The sequence below is a fragment of the Octopus sinensis genome, linkage group LG27 (assembly GCF_006345805.1).
Source record: "Octopus sinensis linkage group LG27, ASM634580v1, whole genome shotgun sequence".
Taxonomy (NCBI): domain Eukaryota; kingdom Metazoa; phylum Mollusca; class Cephalopoda; order Octopoda; family Octopodidae; genus Octopus; species Octopus sinensis.
The window spans coordinates 13150721-13164809 of record NC_043023.1 but is presented as its reverse complement, the minus strand read 5'-3'; the positions used below and the strand labels follow the sequence as shown (position 1 = coordinate 13164809).

Below are 14089 nucleotides of genomic sequence, written 5' to 3'. Positions count from 1 at the left end.
CTTCATTTACGGTATTACTTAAGAAGAGTGGTCGGTACTACAAGCGAACAGTGGTCCCGGATGCGCTATTGCGCGCATCCGGTTAGCTAGTCGTGACTAGTCGATCCTAAAACGACTACCTAGCAAAGTAATTAAAACCCAAAATAAATAATTTTTGTTAAACAAAGTAAATAAAACAGAAAAACACAAGGCGATCCTTCGGTATAGGTACCGGAAGTGGCTTTGTTTACATTTCTAAAGATAACAAAAACCCTTTTCTCCCACCCCTAACCCCAACCCCCCATATATATATATATATATTATATATATATATATCTATACAATATGTTACATTACTCGGTAGTCAAGATAAAACTCTGAGTTTCAGATGCCGAAGTGGAAATCCACAACACCATCTGTTCGGTTATCTGAAAATAGCCAGATAACCGAAGAGATGGTGTTGTGGATTTCCACTTCGGCATCTGAAACTCAGAGTTTTATCTTGACTACCGAGTAATGTAACATATTGTATAGATAAATTTCCTCTATTTACATAATATTGAGGTCTCTTTCTTTCTTTTGTTATCTTACCGTTTTATCAATATATATATATATATATATATATATATATATATATATATATAATATATATATATAAACACTTTCTCGAAACGTATCCGGTACTTATACCGGATCTTTTCCTTTTGATAGCCAGATTTCAACACAATTTCTAGTTAACTAAACACTTTTAAACTTCGTATACTGGTAGAATGTGTTTATAAAACATCTTTTTCTCTTGGCTTTATTGAGAAAATTCTATAGTTTCTAAGATATTTCGTCTGAAAATCCGAGCATTTCAGCAATTTTAACCAATCGATTACCTCCATTTAGGTAAACAACATTTGCTATGTCTAAAACTGAGACATCCTGTAACTAACCCTAACCCTAATTTTTTTTCTTAATTGTTAAATCAATTTAATTGTTACACGTGTAAAAAGACCTCGAAAGCAATGGAAAGTGATTTAAACAATTAACAAACAAACTAATTTTATACACGCTTTCCGTACGTATCCTAAGACCTGTAGCATGACATAGAAAGCTATCTGTAGTTTTAGGTACATGTATTTGCTTTCAAACCAAGTGGTCCTGTGTTGACCCACACCACAGCACCCATGACTTCAGGAAACATTTTTTCACACTGAGAGTTGCTGAAGCATGGAACAAACTGCCGGCATCAGTTGTTAGTTGTCGGAGCACTGCATCCTTCAAAACTTCCATGCTTCCTGAGATTCGCCAACACTACACTTGATTTCCTCCCCTCCATACACACACAAGCATGTATCTGACTCATACACTGTTCATTTCCCAGACATTTCTACATTACTGCATATGCTTTATACGCACTTTTGACAAGTTGTGATGCACCTGAGCACTGTATACAATAATTTCATTATTATTATTATTTAAAAACTCCACCTGTCTAACACCCGTGGATATGTTTACAAAGTCACAAAACAGCACAGCTCCTTCCATGACTTTAGGAAACATTTTTTCACGTTTAGAGTTGCTGAAGCATGGAACAAACTGCCGGCATCGGTTGTTGGTTGTCGGAGCACTGCATCCTTCAAAACTTCCATGCTTCCTGAGATTCGCCAACACTACACTTGATTTCCTCCCCTCCATACACACACAAGCATGTATCTGACTCATACATTGTTCGCTTTCCAGACATTTCTACATTACTGCATGTACTTTATATGCACTTTCTGACAAGTTGTGGTGCACCTGAGCACTGTATACAATAATTTCATTATTATATTATTATTATTATATACTATGTGGCATCTCGACAAAGTGCCTTCTACTATAGCCCTGGGCCAACTAAAGCCTTATCATCATGGAGGCGATGTTCTTTCTTTCCCATGTTCCGTGTAAACATGTTTGGGCTTGGTGGAAAATCACTTCACTTGGAAACAGGTGAGGATTGGCAACAGGAAGGGCATCCAGCTGTAGAATATCTGCCTGAAGCTCGGAAGAGTGGATGTTAAAATGCTGACAATGATGAGGGCCTTGTTCAGTAAAAGGGCTTTTACATAGATCACACAAGCTGCTGGAAATAGCAGCCAAATATTTCTCTAAATTATAAATAAAGGATATTGAACCATATATTTGCTTCCAAACCAAGTGGTCCTGTGTTCATCCCCAGTATGTGGCATCTCGACAAAGTGCCTTCTACTATAGCCCTGGGCCAACTAAAGCCTTATGAGGGAATTTGGTGCATCGAATCTGTATGATTCATACAATTATGTGTGTGTCTTTGTGTTAGAAGGAACATGCAAATGGTTGAGCATTCTACAGACATGTGGACCCTTAACATGGTCCTCAGGAGCATCTAGCATGACACACAATATGACAAGGATGGCCCTTTGAATTACAGGTGCAACTTATTTTTGCCAGCTGAGTGTACTGAGTCAATGTGAAATAAAGTGACTTGGGGGCACAGTGTACCACTGGGTATCAAACTCATGGCCAAACCATCGGGCCATGCCGCTTTACAGGGGTAACATTTGAAAGCAAAGAAAAAATGAGGAAAATATAAATATATAGGGATAGGAGTGGCTGTGTGGTAAGTAGCTTGTTTCCCTACCACATGGTTCCGGGTTCAGTCCCACTGCGTGGCACCTTGGGCAAGTGTCTTCTACTATAGCCTCGGGCCGACCAAAGCCTTGTGAGTGGATTTGGTAGACGGAAACTGAAAGAAGCCCGTCGTATATATACTCTTTTACTTGTTTCAGTCATTTGACTGGAGCACATGCTGGAGCACCGCCTTTAATCGAGCAACTCGACCTTGGGACTTATTCTTTGTAAGCCCAGTACTTGTTCTATCGTTCTCTTTTGCCGAACCGCTAAGTGACGGGGACATAAGCACACCGGCATCGGTTGTCAAGCAATGTAGGGGGACAAACACACACACACACATATATATATATACGACGGGCTTCTTTCAGTTTCCGTCTACCAAATCCACTCACAAGTCATTGGTCAGCCCGAGGCTATAGTAGAAGACACTTGCCCAAGTTGCCACGCAGTGGGACTGAACCCGGAACCATGTGGTTGGTAAGCAAGCTACTTACCACACAGCCACTCCTGTGCCTATATGTATGTGTGTGTCTGTGTTTGTCCCCCCCAACATTGCTTGACAACCGATGCTGGTGTGCTTACGTCCCCGTAACTTAGCGGTTCGGCAAAAGAGACCGATAGAATAAGTACTAGGCTTACAAAAGAATAAGTCCTGGGGTCGATTTGCTCGACTAAAGGCGGTGCTCCAGCATGGCCGCAGTCAAATGACTGAAACGAATAAAAGAAAAAAAAAATAGAGAAATGTAAGAACGATTCACCCATGGATAAAATGTTGTAAAAATTTCAATGCTTCAATGGATTGTGGTCCATGCAAACACAGACATTTAATGGATGAAAGTTAATGTAATATTTGCCATGTTGAATTATTATGTCATTTCACCATTCATCCTCTCTTTTCTTATTGTATCTTTTCCTATTTCAGAATATCACATCCGATGATTTTATTCCGCATCATCAATTAAAGGAAGACGAGGAATTTACAAAGCTCTTTCATCAATAAATCAACTACTCTATATAAGTAAAAATCTATGATAAAAGAATTGGAAAATATTTCTTCTGGACAATGGAAATAACAGCAACATTTTCTTGTTTTCGCTGTGTGGAATGTAGAGAAGATGATTGCATTACAGGTTAAATAAACTTGATTAACTTTACAAAGGACTTGACAGTTTTCATCTGTTTTGGATATTAAACAAAATCAGAGATAAAAAAATATATTAAATTGCAGCGTGGAAGGTGTTTGTAAGCCATTCAAGAAACACACAAAAGCCGTTCGATTCACTTCAACATTTAAGTTTAATTTGTCAAAATATTTTCGTCGCTTTAAGACCACTACCTGTTCACTGACAAAATTCCATGCTATGTATATATATAAATATATATACATATATATATAATTGCTGTGTAGAAGGTGTTTGTAAGACATTTAAGAAACACACAAAAGCCGTTCGATTCACTTCAACATTTAAGTTTAATTTGTCAAAATATTTTCGTCGCTTTAAGACCGCGACCTGTTCACTGACAATAATCCGTGCTGCTATGCAAGTACATCTCCGTAAATATTAAATTATTCTCTGAAAGTAGTGACGCAACTGAATGCTACCATATTCATTGGAATGAAAAAGACATCTTTGTGTCATGTATGACAAATTATTCTCTTAAAATGAGTAATTTAAATGAACCAAAAATCGCTGATACAGAAGAGAAGCCTTTCACTGAAGAAAGAGTCTTAACTAAACAGAAATGCATTCAGACGAAAGTGAAACCGTATGACTGTAATGTCTGTGGTAAATCATTCTCTCAAAGTATTGTATTGACCCGTCACATACGTACTCATACAGGGGAGAAGCCGTATCATTGCAATATCTGTGGTAAATCATTCTCTCAGAGTGGAGACTTGATTAAACACAGACCTACACATACAGGAGAGAAACCATTTCATTGTGATATCTGTGGTAAATCATTCTCCAGAAACAGTCAATTGACTAGGCACCGACGTGTTCATACTGGGGAAAGACCTCATAAATGTGACATCTGTGGTAAATCATTTTCTGAAACTAGTAAGCTGACTATTCATAAGCGTACTCATACCGGGGAAAAACCATTTCACTGTGATATCTGTGATAAATCATTCTCCGAATCGGGTCATCTAACAATACACAAACGTATTCATACGGGTGAGAAGCCATACCCTTGTGATATCTGTGGTAAATCATTCCCTCGACGTGGAGACTTGAGTAAACACAGAACTACACATACAGGAGAAAAGCCGTATCATTGCGACATCTGTGATAAATCATTTGCTGAAAATAACGCTTTAATTATTCACAAACGTATTCATACAGGAGAGAAGCCATATCATTGTAATATCTGTTGTAAATCTTTCTCTCAAAAAATTCACTTGCTTAAACACAAACTTACACATACAGGAGAGAAAGCATATTTTTGTAGTATCTGTGGAACCTCATTCTCTAGAAATAATCACTTGACTAGTCACAGACGTATTCATACTGGAGAAAACCCATATCAGTGTGATATCTGTGGTGAGTCATTCTTTCCAAAACGCCACTGAAGTACAGATGTGAGTACCATAAATCCTCGAGTATAATCCGGATTTTTTTCCCAAAATTTCAAGGTCAAAATCTCTAGTGCGCACTATATAAGAGTTTAAAAATGAAAATTATTTTTTAAGCAATGTCTGAGTCTCTATTTGCTGTCCGGGAATGTTTATTCAGATGCATTTTGTGATGTCGGGCGCGAAAATACCTTAAGCTAAGCCTGAAAGCAATGAAGTCATAAAAGAATCATCCATAACTTGCAATAAGCAACATTTATTAAAATAAAAGTATTCAGAACACAGAATAACATGTAACAAAAACAATTTGCAAACAGATTTACATTCCCATATAACAGTTAAGAACATCACCATTATTGTATTACGCATGCACGGAGGTGTTTGTCCGACTAGGTGCTACTGGCTTAATTACGCACGGCTCAAGTTAGAGAAGAGGTGCGTATTATACACAAGGTTTAGGTTTTTTGGAGGTACAGCCCCCTAAAAATCCCCTGCTTATTATACTCGAGGGCGGACTATACTCGGGGATTTACAGTATTCATAAACAAGTGTAACGATATCAATATTTATTACAGCAGGAAAACGATTATGAATATTTTGTGTTAACAGACAAGGTTTGTTCATCTTCAAGCTTGATGTTATCAACTTCAGTTCCATTAATGTCAATATGAAATCCGTGTATATGGAAATATATGAACACAGCCATGCCGTCGATTCCCAAAGATGATTGTGCTGGATTTTTCAAGAATTTATTTTGAGGGAATAAAGGAATTTCTTTCTTTCTTTCTTTACTTGTTTCAGTCATTTGACTGTGGCCATGCTGGAGCACCACCTTTAGTCGAGCAAATCGACCCCGGGACTTATTCTTTGTAAACCCAGTACTTATTCTATCAGTCTCTTTTGCTGAACCGCTAAGTGACGGGGACGTAAACATACCAGCATCAGTTGTCAAGCAATGCTAGAGGGACAAACACAAACACACACATACACACATATATATATATATATATATACGACGGGCTTCTTTCAGTTTCCGTCTACCAAATCCACTCACAAGGCATTGGTCGGCCCGGGACTATAGTAGAAGACACTTGCCCAAGAAGCCACGTGGTGGGATTGAAATCCGTGAATATGGACCTCATTATCATGTGTATATGGAAATATATGAACACAGCCATGCCATTGATTCCCGAAGATGATTGTGCTGGATTTTTCAGGAATTTATTTTATGGGAATAAAGGAATATGAATAATGAATAATAATAGTTTTAAGTGTCATTCATTTTGCCTTTGTTCTCTTTTCATCATCATCATCATCATCATCATCGTTTAACATCCGTTTTCCATGCTAGCATGGGTTGCAAAATTTGACTGAGGGCTGGCGAACCAGATGGCTGCACCAGGCTCCAATCTTGATTTGGCAGAGTTTCTACAGCTGGATGCCCTTCCTAATGCCAACCACTCTGAGAATGTAGTGGGTGCTTTTTACATTATATATCATCATCATCATCATTTAACATCCGCTTTCCATGCTAGCATGGGTTGGAAAATTTGACTGAGGGCTGGCGAACCAGATGGCTGCACCAGGCTCCAATCTTGATTTGGCAGAGTTTCTACAGCTGGATGCCCTTCCTAACGCCAACAATCCGAGAGTCATCAAAATCATAGCGGAAGAATAGTTAATAACACAGATGTGTTGTAGTTCACTGTAGCTGTTGCAGACATGTTCCTTACCGATGAGCCAAAATGTTACACCTTGCAAAACAACTGTTTTGATCAGGTAAATAGATCTCATCATCATCGTTTAACGTCCGTTCTCCATGCTAGCATGGGTTGACAGTTTGACCGGGGATCTGGGAAGCCAGAAGGCTGCACCAGGCTCCAGTCTGATCTGGCAGTGTTTCTACAGGTGCCAGGCGAGGCTGGCAACGGCCACGATTGGATTGGTGCATTTTACGTGCCACCGGCACGGAAGCCACTTAAGGTGGCGCTGGCATCGGCCACAATTTGGATGGTGCTTTTTACATGCCATGGGCACGGAAGCCAGTCTAGGCAGCGCTGGCATCGGCCACGTTCAGATGGTGCTTTTTACGTGCCAGGAATAAGAAATCAGAACTTGCCAAAAAACAGAACATGGGGCCAGATGACTCAACTGACCTGATTTCGCCAGGAGAGTGAGTAGCCTCTGCTCTCGTTAATAGGGCTACTATAATATAGGGTGGTTAGGGGACAAGACAAATGGAGAGAGAAGTAGAAGGGAGAAAATAGGGCACGGTATGATAACAGTTATATCTTTATAATGGGCAAGAAGCTGAAACTAAGGGTTGTACATATCTACATTGTTTCTGAAGCATTCTTGAAGCTGGTGGTCAACCTATTTCTAAGCAGGTATAGTGATGTTTGGGTAGATGGTGGTGGGTGGGTGGGGATGTTGGAGGGGGTGTTAGTGGAATAGTGAAAATGGTGGTGGAAGTGATGGGTGTTGGTGTAGGTCATGGGAGATAATGGTGGTGTTGCAATGTACTCTTTTACTCTTTTATTTGTTTCATGACTGCGGCCATGCTGGAGCACCGCCTTTAATCGAGCAACTCGACCCCGGAACTTATTCTTTTGTAAGCCCAGTACTTATTCTATCGGTTTCTTTTGCCGAACCGCTAAGTGACGGGGACGTAAACACACCAGCATCGGTTGTCAACCAATGCTAGAGGGACAAACACAGACACACATACATATATATATATATATACATATATACGACGGGCTTCTTTCAGTTTCCGTCTACCAAATCCACTCACAAGGCTTTGGTCAGCCCGAGGCTATAGTAGAAGATACTTGCCCAGGGTGCCACACAGTGGGACTGAACCCGGAACCATGTGGTTGGTAGACAGACTACTTACCACACAGCCACTCCTGCGCCTATAATGTGTGGGTTTTTTTTGTCTTTTAATATTTTATTCATGAGGAAGGAGTCGGTCCATCAATGACCTTCACTTGTCATGTGAGACTCTTAAGATAAATATGAGTATTTAGCTTGAACATTATAAGTCAATGTCTGCTGGAGAAAACATGGACTGGTTGGGTGTTTCAGAGGGATAATGTTTTGGTGATGAAAGATTAACCATGGGGGTAGTGCAAAGATGGGGTTTGGTCTGGGAATTGTTGGTGTGCATCTAGTTAGTTTCTAGGATCAGAGGCTGTTGTAATAACTGTAGAATCGGCTGAGTGAGGAGTCAGCACATCTTCAGGATTGGTTGTTATATGTTGACAAGGGTTCTTTGGAGTAGACAAAAAGATATTTCGACATAGACTGATACATATTCTGACACACATATATGCACATACTCATATACATATATACACAATAGCAAAACACACACACATGTTGTGTGCATTTGGATATATACACACACATATGTATATGTATGTATGTGTATATATATATATATATACAAACACATGGGCAGGCACTCTTATACTAACATATGTCTACTTATTTGGACATACATACATAGTTGTGCCTCCACTATATATATATATATATATGTATATGTGTATATATATATATATGTATATGTGTATATATGTATATGTGTGTATATATATATATATATGTATGTATATATATATATATATACATGTATGTATATATATATGTATGTATATATGTATGTATATATATGTATATATATATATATGTATGTATGTATATATATGTATGTATATATATGAATATATATATATATGTATATATATATAAGTATATATAAGTGCTAGCCCATTCCTTTATTCTCTCATAACAAATTCCTCAAAAATTCAGCACAATCATCTTCAGAAATCAAAGTCATTGCTGCGTTGATATATACATTATATTGAAGAAGGCGCCAAGCTGGCAGAAATGTTAGCACACCGGGCGAAATGTGTAGTCGTATTTCCTCTGCCGTTACGTTCTCAGTTCAAATTCCGCCGAGTTCGACTTTGCCTTTCATCCATTCAGGGTCGATAAATTAAGTACCTATTTCTTTGCTACCCACACGGAGCTAAACACCGAGAGGACAAACAAGGACAGACAAACGGATTAAGTCGATCACATGGACCCCAGTGCGTAAGTGGTCCTTAATTTATCGACCCCGAAAGGATGAAAGGCAAAGTTGACCTCGGCGGAATTTGAACTCAGAACGTAACGGCAGACGAAATACCTATTTCTTTACTACCCACAAGGGGCTAAACACAGAAGGGACAAACAAGGACAGAAAAACAGATAAAGTCGATCACATCGACCCCAGTGCATAACTAGTACTTTATTTATCGAGCCCGAAATCATTCATTATAAGATAATAATTTCTCATACTTTATCACAATGATAATGATTTTTTCATTTAATGTCTTATCTTGCTATTTTGCTGCAAAAAAAGTTCTTTTATTTCTCTGTAAAAGGGAGTCCATGCTTTTGCCCCAGACATAAATACACTCAAAATACGAGATTTATATACTTATTTTAGCTATCAGACTGACAACCTGTTCACACACACACATCCAATTAAATACACAACTGAAAGAGCTACTACTTGTTTCATACTGTTACGATACATGAAGAGGAATATTTATAAAATACGCCTTTCATTACCATATTTCTGTTGAGATGCTCTGTGTTTCTTTCAAATAATTTTAAATATAACAAACAATTTAGTAAAATAACTTCGTTATCATTAAGCTAGTGTTAGGAACATAAATTGTGACTAAGGTTTCGTGGAAGATTTTAATTCAGAACTTATGAAAACAAGACATTTATATTAAAGAGCCAGAGGTGGTTTCAGTCAGGTTTGTATCAAAAGGGTTAAGAACTGTTTCTCTATTATCTATTTTAACCCTTTCATTACCATATTTATTTTGAGATGCTCTGTTTCTTTCAAATAATTTTAAATATAACAAAGAATTTAGTAAAATAACTTCGTTATCATTAAGCTAGTGTTAGGAACATAAATTGTGACTAAGGTTTGGTGGAAGATTTTAATTCAAAACTTATGAAAACAAGACATTTGTACTACAAAGCCAGAGGTGGTTTCAGTCAGGTTTGTATCAAAAGGGTTAAGAACTGTTTCTCTATTATATATTTTAACCCGTTCATTACCATATTTATTTTGAGATGCTCTCTGTTTCTTTCAATTAATTTTAAATATAACAAAGAATTTAGAAAAATAACTTCATTATCATTAAGCTAGTGTTAGGAACATAAATTGTGACTAAGGTTTGGTGGAAGATTTTAATTCAAAATTAATGATAACAAGACATTTGTACTACAGAGCCAGAGCAGGTTTCAGCTGGGTTGGTATTGAAAGGGTTAAGGGCACAGAGCCAAAGTAACCAAGCCCAATCTGACAGGAACGTGGAGCAGCACTCTGGCTTGCCAGCTCATGTCACACTTTCCCATCCAAGTCTGGATAGAAGACGGATGCTAAAAATGGATGTTAGAGGATGATGATGAAAACACAACAAAGACAAAATCAATGTCACTCAAAACTTTTATTCCTTATTCCCATTCCTTTATTCTCTCAAAACAAATTCCTCAAAAATCCAGCACAATCATCTTCAGAAACCAAAGTCATCTCTGTGTTGATATATTTAGATATATAAATAATATTGAAGTTGAGATTCATGAATTTCATGTTGACATCCAAGAAACTGAAGTTGATAATGTCAAGCTTGAAGAGGAATAAACCCTGTCTTTTAGCAGACAAAATATTCATAATTGTTGTCATATTTTAATAAATTTTGATATTGATACAGTTACACTTGTGTATGAATACTCACACGTGTACTTAAGATACCATTTGCAGAGAATGGTTTACCACAGATATTACAATGATATGGCTTTTCTCCTATATGAATAAGTTTGTGACTAGATAAAATGTTATTTTGAGAAAATGATTCACTACAAACATCACACTGATATGGTTTTTACCCAGCATGAATGCATTTGTGACTAGTCAAATGACTATTTCTAGAGAATGATTTACCACAGACATCACAGTGATATGGCTTCTCTCCTGTATGTGTACGTTTGTGATTAGTCAAGTTACTATTTAGAGAGAAAGATTTACCACAAATATCACAATGATATGGCTTCTCACCTTTATGAACACGTTTGTGATAAGTTAAAGAGCTATTATGAGAAAATGATTCACCACAGATATCACAATGATATGGTTTTTCCCCAGTATGAATACGTATGTGATTAGTCAAGTGACCGCTTACAGAAAATGATTTACCACAGATGTCACAACGATATGGCTTCTCTCCTGTATGTGTACGTTTGTGTCTAAACAAATCACCACTTAGAGATTTACCACAGATATTACAATGATAGGGCTTCTTCCCAGTATGAATACGTATGTGATTAGTCAACTGACTATTTCTAGAGAACGATTTACCACAGATATCACATGGATATGGTTTTTCCCCAGTATGAACATGTTTGTGCCTAGTCAAGTTACTATTTCCAGAGAATGATTTACCACAAATATCACAATGATATGGTTTCTCTCTTGTATGTGTAAGTTTGTGTTTAGTCAAGTGACACCTTTGAGAAAATGATTCACCACAGATATCACACTGATATGGTCTTTCCCCAGTATGAATACGTATGTGATTAGTCAAGTGACAATTTTGGGAAAATGATTTACCACAGACATCACAGTGATATGCTTTGTTTCCAGTATGAATATGTTTGTGACGAGTCAAATGACTATTTTTAGAGTATGATTTACCACAGATATTGCAATGAAATGGCTTCTCTCCTGTATGTGTATGTATGTGATTAGTCAAGTTACTATTCAGAGAGAAAGATTTACCACAGATGTTACAATGATATGGCTTCTCACCTGTATGAGTACGCTTGTGCCTAGCCAGGTGACCACTTTCAGAAAATGATTCACCACAGATATCACAACAATATGGTCTTTCACCAGTATGGATACGGTTGTGACTAGTCAAGTGATAATTTTGGGAAAATAATTTACCACAGATATTACATTGATATGGTTTTTCTCCTGTATGTGTAAGTTTGTGTCTAATCAAGGGACTACTTTGAGAGAATGATTTACCACAAATGTCACAGTGATGTGGTTTCTCACCTGTATGTGTATATTTGTGTTTAGTCAAGTTACTATTTAGAGAGAAAGATTTACCACAGATATCACAATGATATGGTTTTTCTCCCGTGTGTGTAAGTTTGTGTCTAATCAAGGGACTACTTTCAGAAAATGATTTACCACAAATATCACAATGATGTGGCTTCTCTCCTGTATGTGTAAGTTTGTGTCTACTCAAGGAACCCCTTTGAGAGAATGATTTACCGCAGACATCACAGTGATATGGTTTCTCTCCTGTATCAATGCATTTGTGTTTGGTTAAGACTCTTTCTTCAGTGAATGATTTACCGCAGACATCACAGTGATATGGCCTCTCACCTGAATCAGTTTCGTTTGGTGTTCTTAAATCATTCATTATAAGATAATAATTTCTCATACGTATCACAATGATAATGATTTTTTCAATTCTATGAATATATCTGTGTTTAGGTGTGTCAGTATTTTCAGAGAATAATTTAACACTGTGTTTCTTTCATCTGTTTTCTTGCTTAATATCTAAAACGGCAGATGTAAACAGTTAAAACTTTTGTAAATTTATCCAAGCTTAATTAACCAAGCAATCACCTTCTCTACATTCCAAACAGCGAAGACAACAAAAATGTTGCTCTTAATTCCATCGTAGAAGAAATATTTTCTTATCGTTGATGCATTGATGAATGTGCCTTATGAATAAATGGTCTTCCTTTAATTGATGAAAGTCAATCAAAATATCAGAGGCATGTCTAAATGAAGAGATTTCTTTAACGCCAACATGATGTGATATTCTGAAATAGAAAAAAAGAAGCAGTGAGATAAAGAGAATCATTAAACGTAATTCAACATTGCAAATCTTGCAACATCAACACTGTCAGCCATTTAATGTCTATGTTTGCATGGGTCAGAATTCACTGAGGCTTTGAAAGTTTTACAACATTCTGTACACAGATGAAGCGTTTCTACATTTCTCTAAATTCTTACCTGTTTTCCCCCATTACCTCTTTTCTTTGGCATGAAACCACCTCAATTCTGGGAAGAGGGTATTTTCAAGTTAAAGGAAAGATGGAGACGCATTGTGCAACAAAACGGTTCATATTTGGTTAATTAAAAATGTATTGGCAAGTATTTGACCTTTTTCTTTCCTTCAAAAATCGGCACGAACTTTCCGGACAACCCAATACATATATAATTCTATGATATACTAAAAGAATCGTTCACATGCCGAACAAAATGCATAACAGCATTTCGTCCGTCTACACTCTAGAAGTTCAAATCCCATCGAGGTCGAATTTGGCTTTCATCCTTTCGAGGTAAAAACAAACAAGAAACATTAGCGCACAGGGGTCCATGGAAGCGACGTCCGCTTCTCCCGCCAATTTTCTGAACTTGTGTCTAAAGTACAAAAGATTATTGTCATCAACACTATTATTATTATTATTATTATTATTATTATAGCGACCCCGAAGCGAAGGAAAGTCAATGTCGACCTCAGCGGAAACTCCTGACTGCAAATACGGCCGAGGTCGACTTTGCCTTTCATCCCTTTCGGGAAATACTGGGTTCCATATATTCGACTTCGTGCTCCCCTCAAACACTGCAGGCCTCGGCAAAATTCCAAACCTACATCATTACTATATTAGTATAACCTCTTAAACAACAGGACGGGCAATCTTTCGTCTCCAGTAGACCTTTCCGTCGATTTCCGTAAAAAAAATATTTTTCTTTTTACATATGGGCTTGCGGGAACTTTTGAAGTAATGAGAGCGAAAGAG

The 14089-nt window shown here is 37.4% G+C and overlaps 1 protein-coding gene and 1 pseudogene across 1 annotated transcript in view; one reads left to right on the top strand and one right to left on the bottom strand.

Moving 5' to 3' along the window:
* The window catches only part of LOC115225388 (zinc finger protein 850-like), a 70362-nt gene that overhangs the window by 38237 nt on the left and 18036 nt on the right, over window positions 1-14089 (bottom strand). The window contains exons 4-6 of the mRNA XM_036514151.1: window positions 12072-12293; window positions 11664-11987; window positions 11191-11501 (exon numbers count right to left, since the gene is read on the bottom strand). Coding sequence (XP_036370044.1) covers window positions 11191-11501; window positions 11664-11987; window positions 12072-12293 — 857 coding nt within the window. The remainder of the gene's footprint in view (window positions 1-11190; window positions 11502-11663; window positions 11988-12071; window positions 12294-14089) is intronic.
* LOC115225186 overlaps window positions 4235-14089 on the top strand; it is a 195309-nt pseudogene continuing 185454 nt past the window's right edge.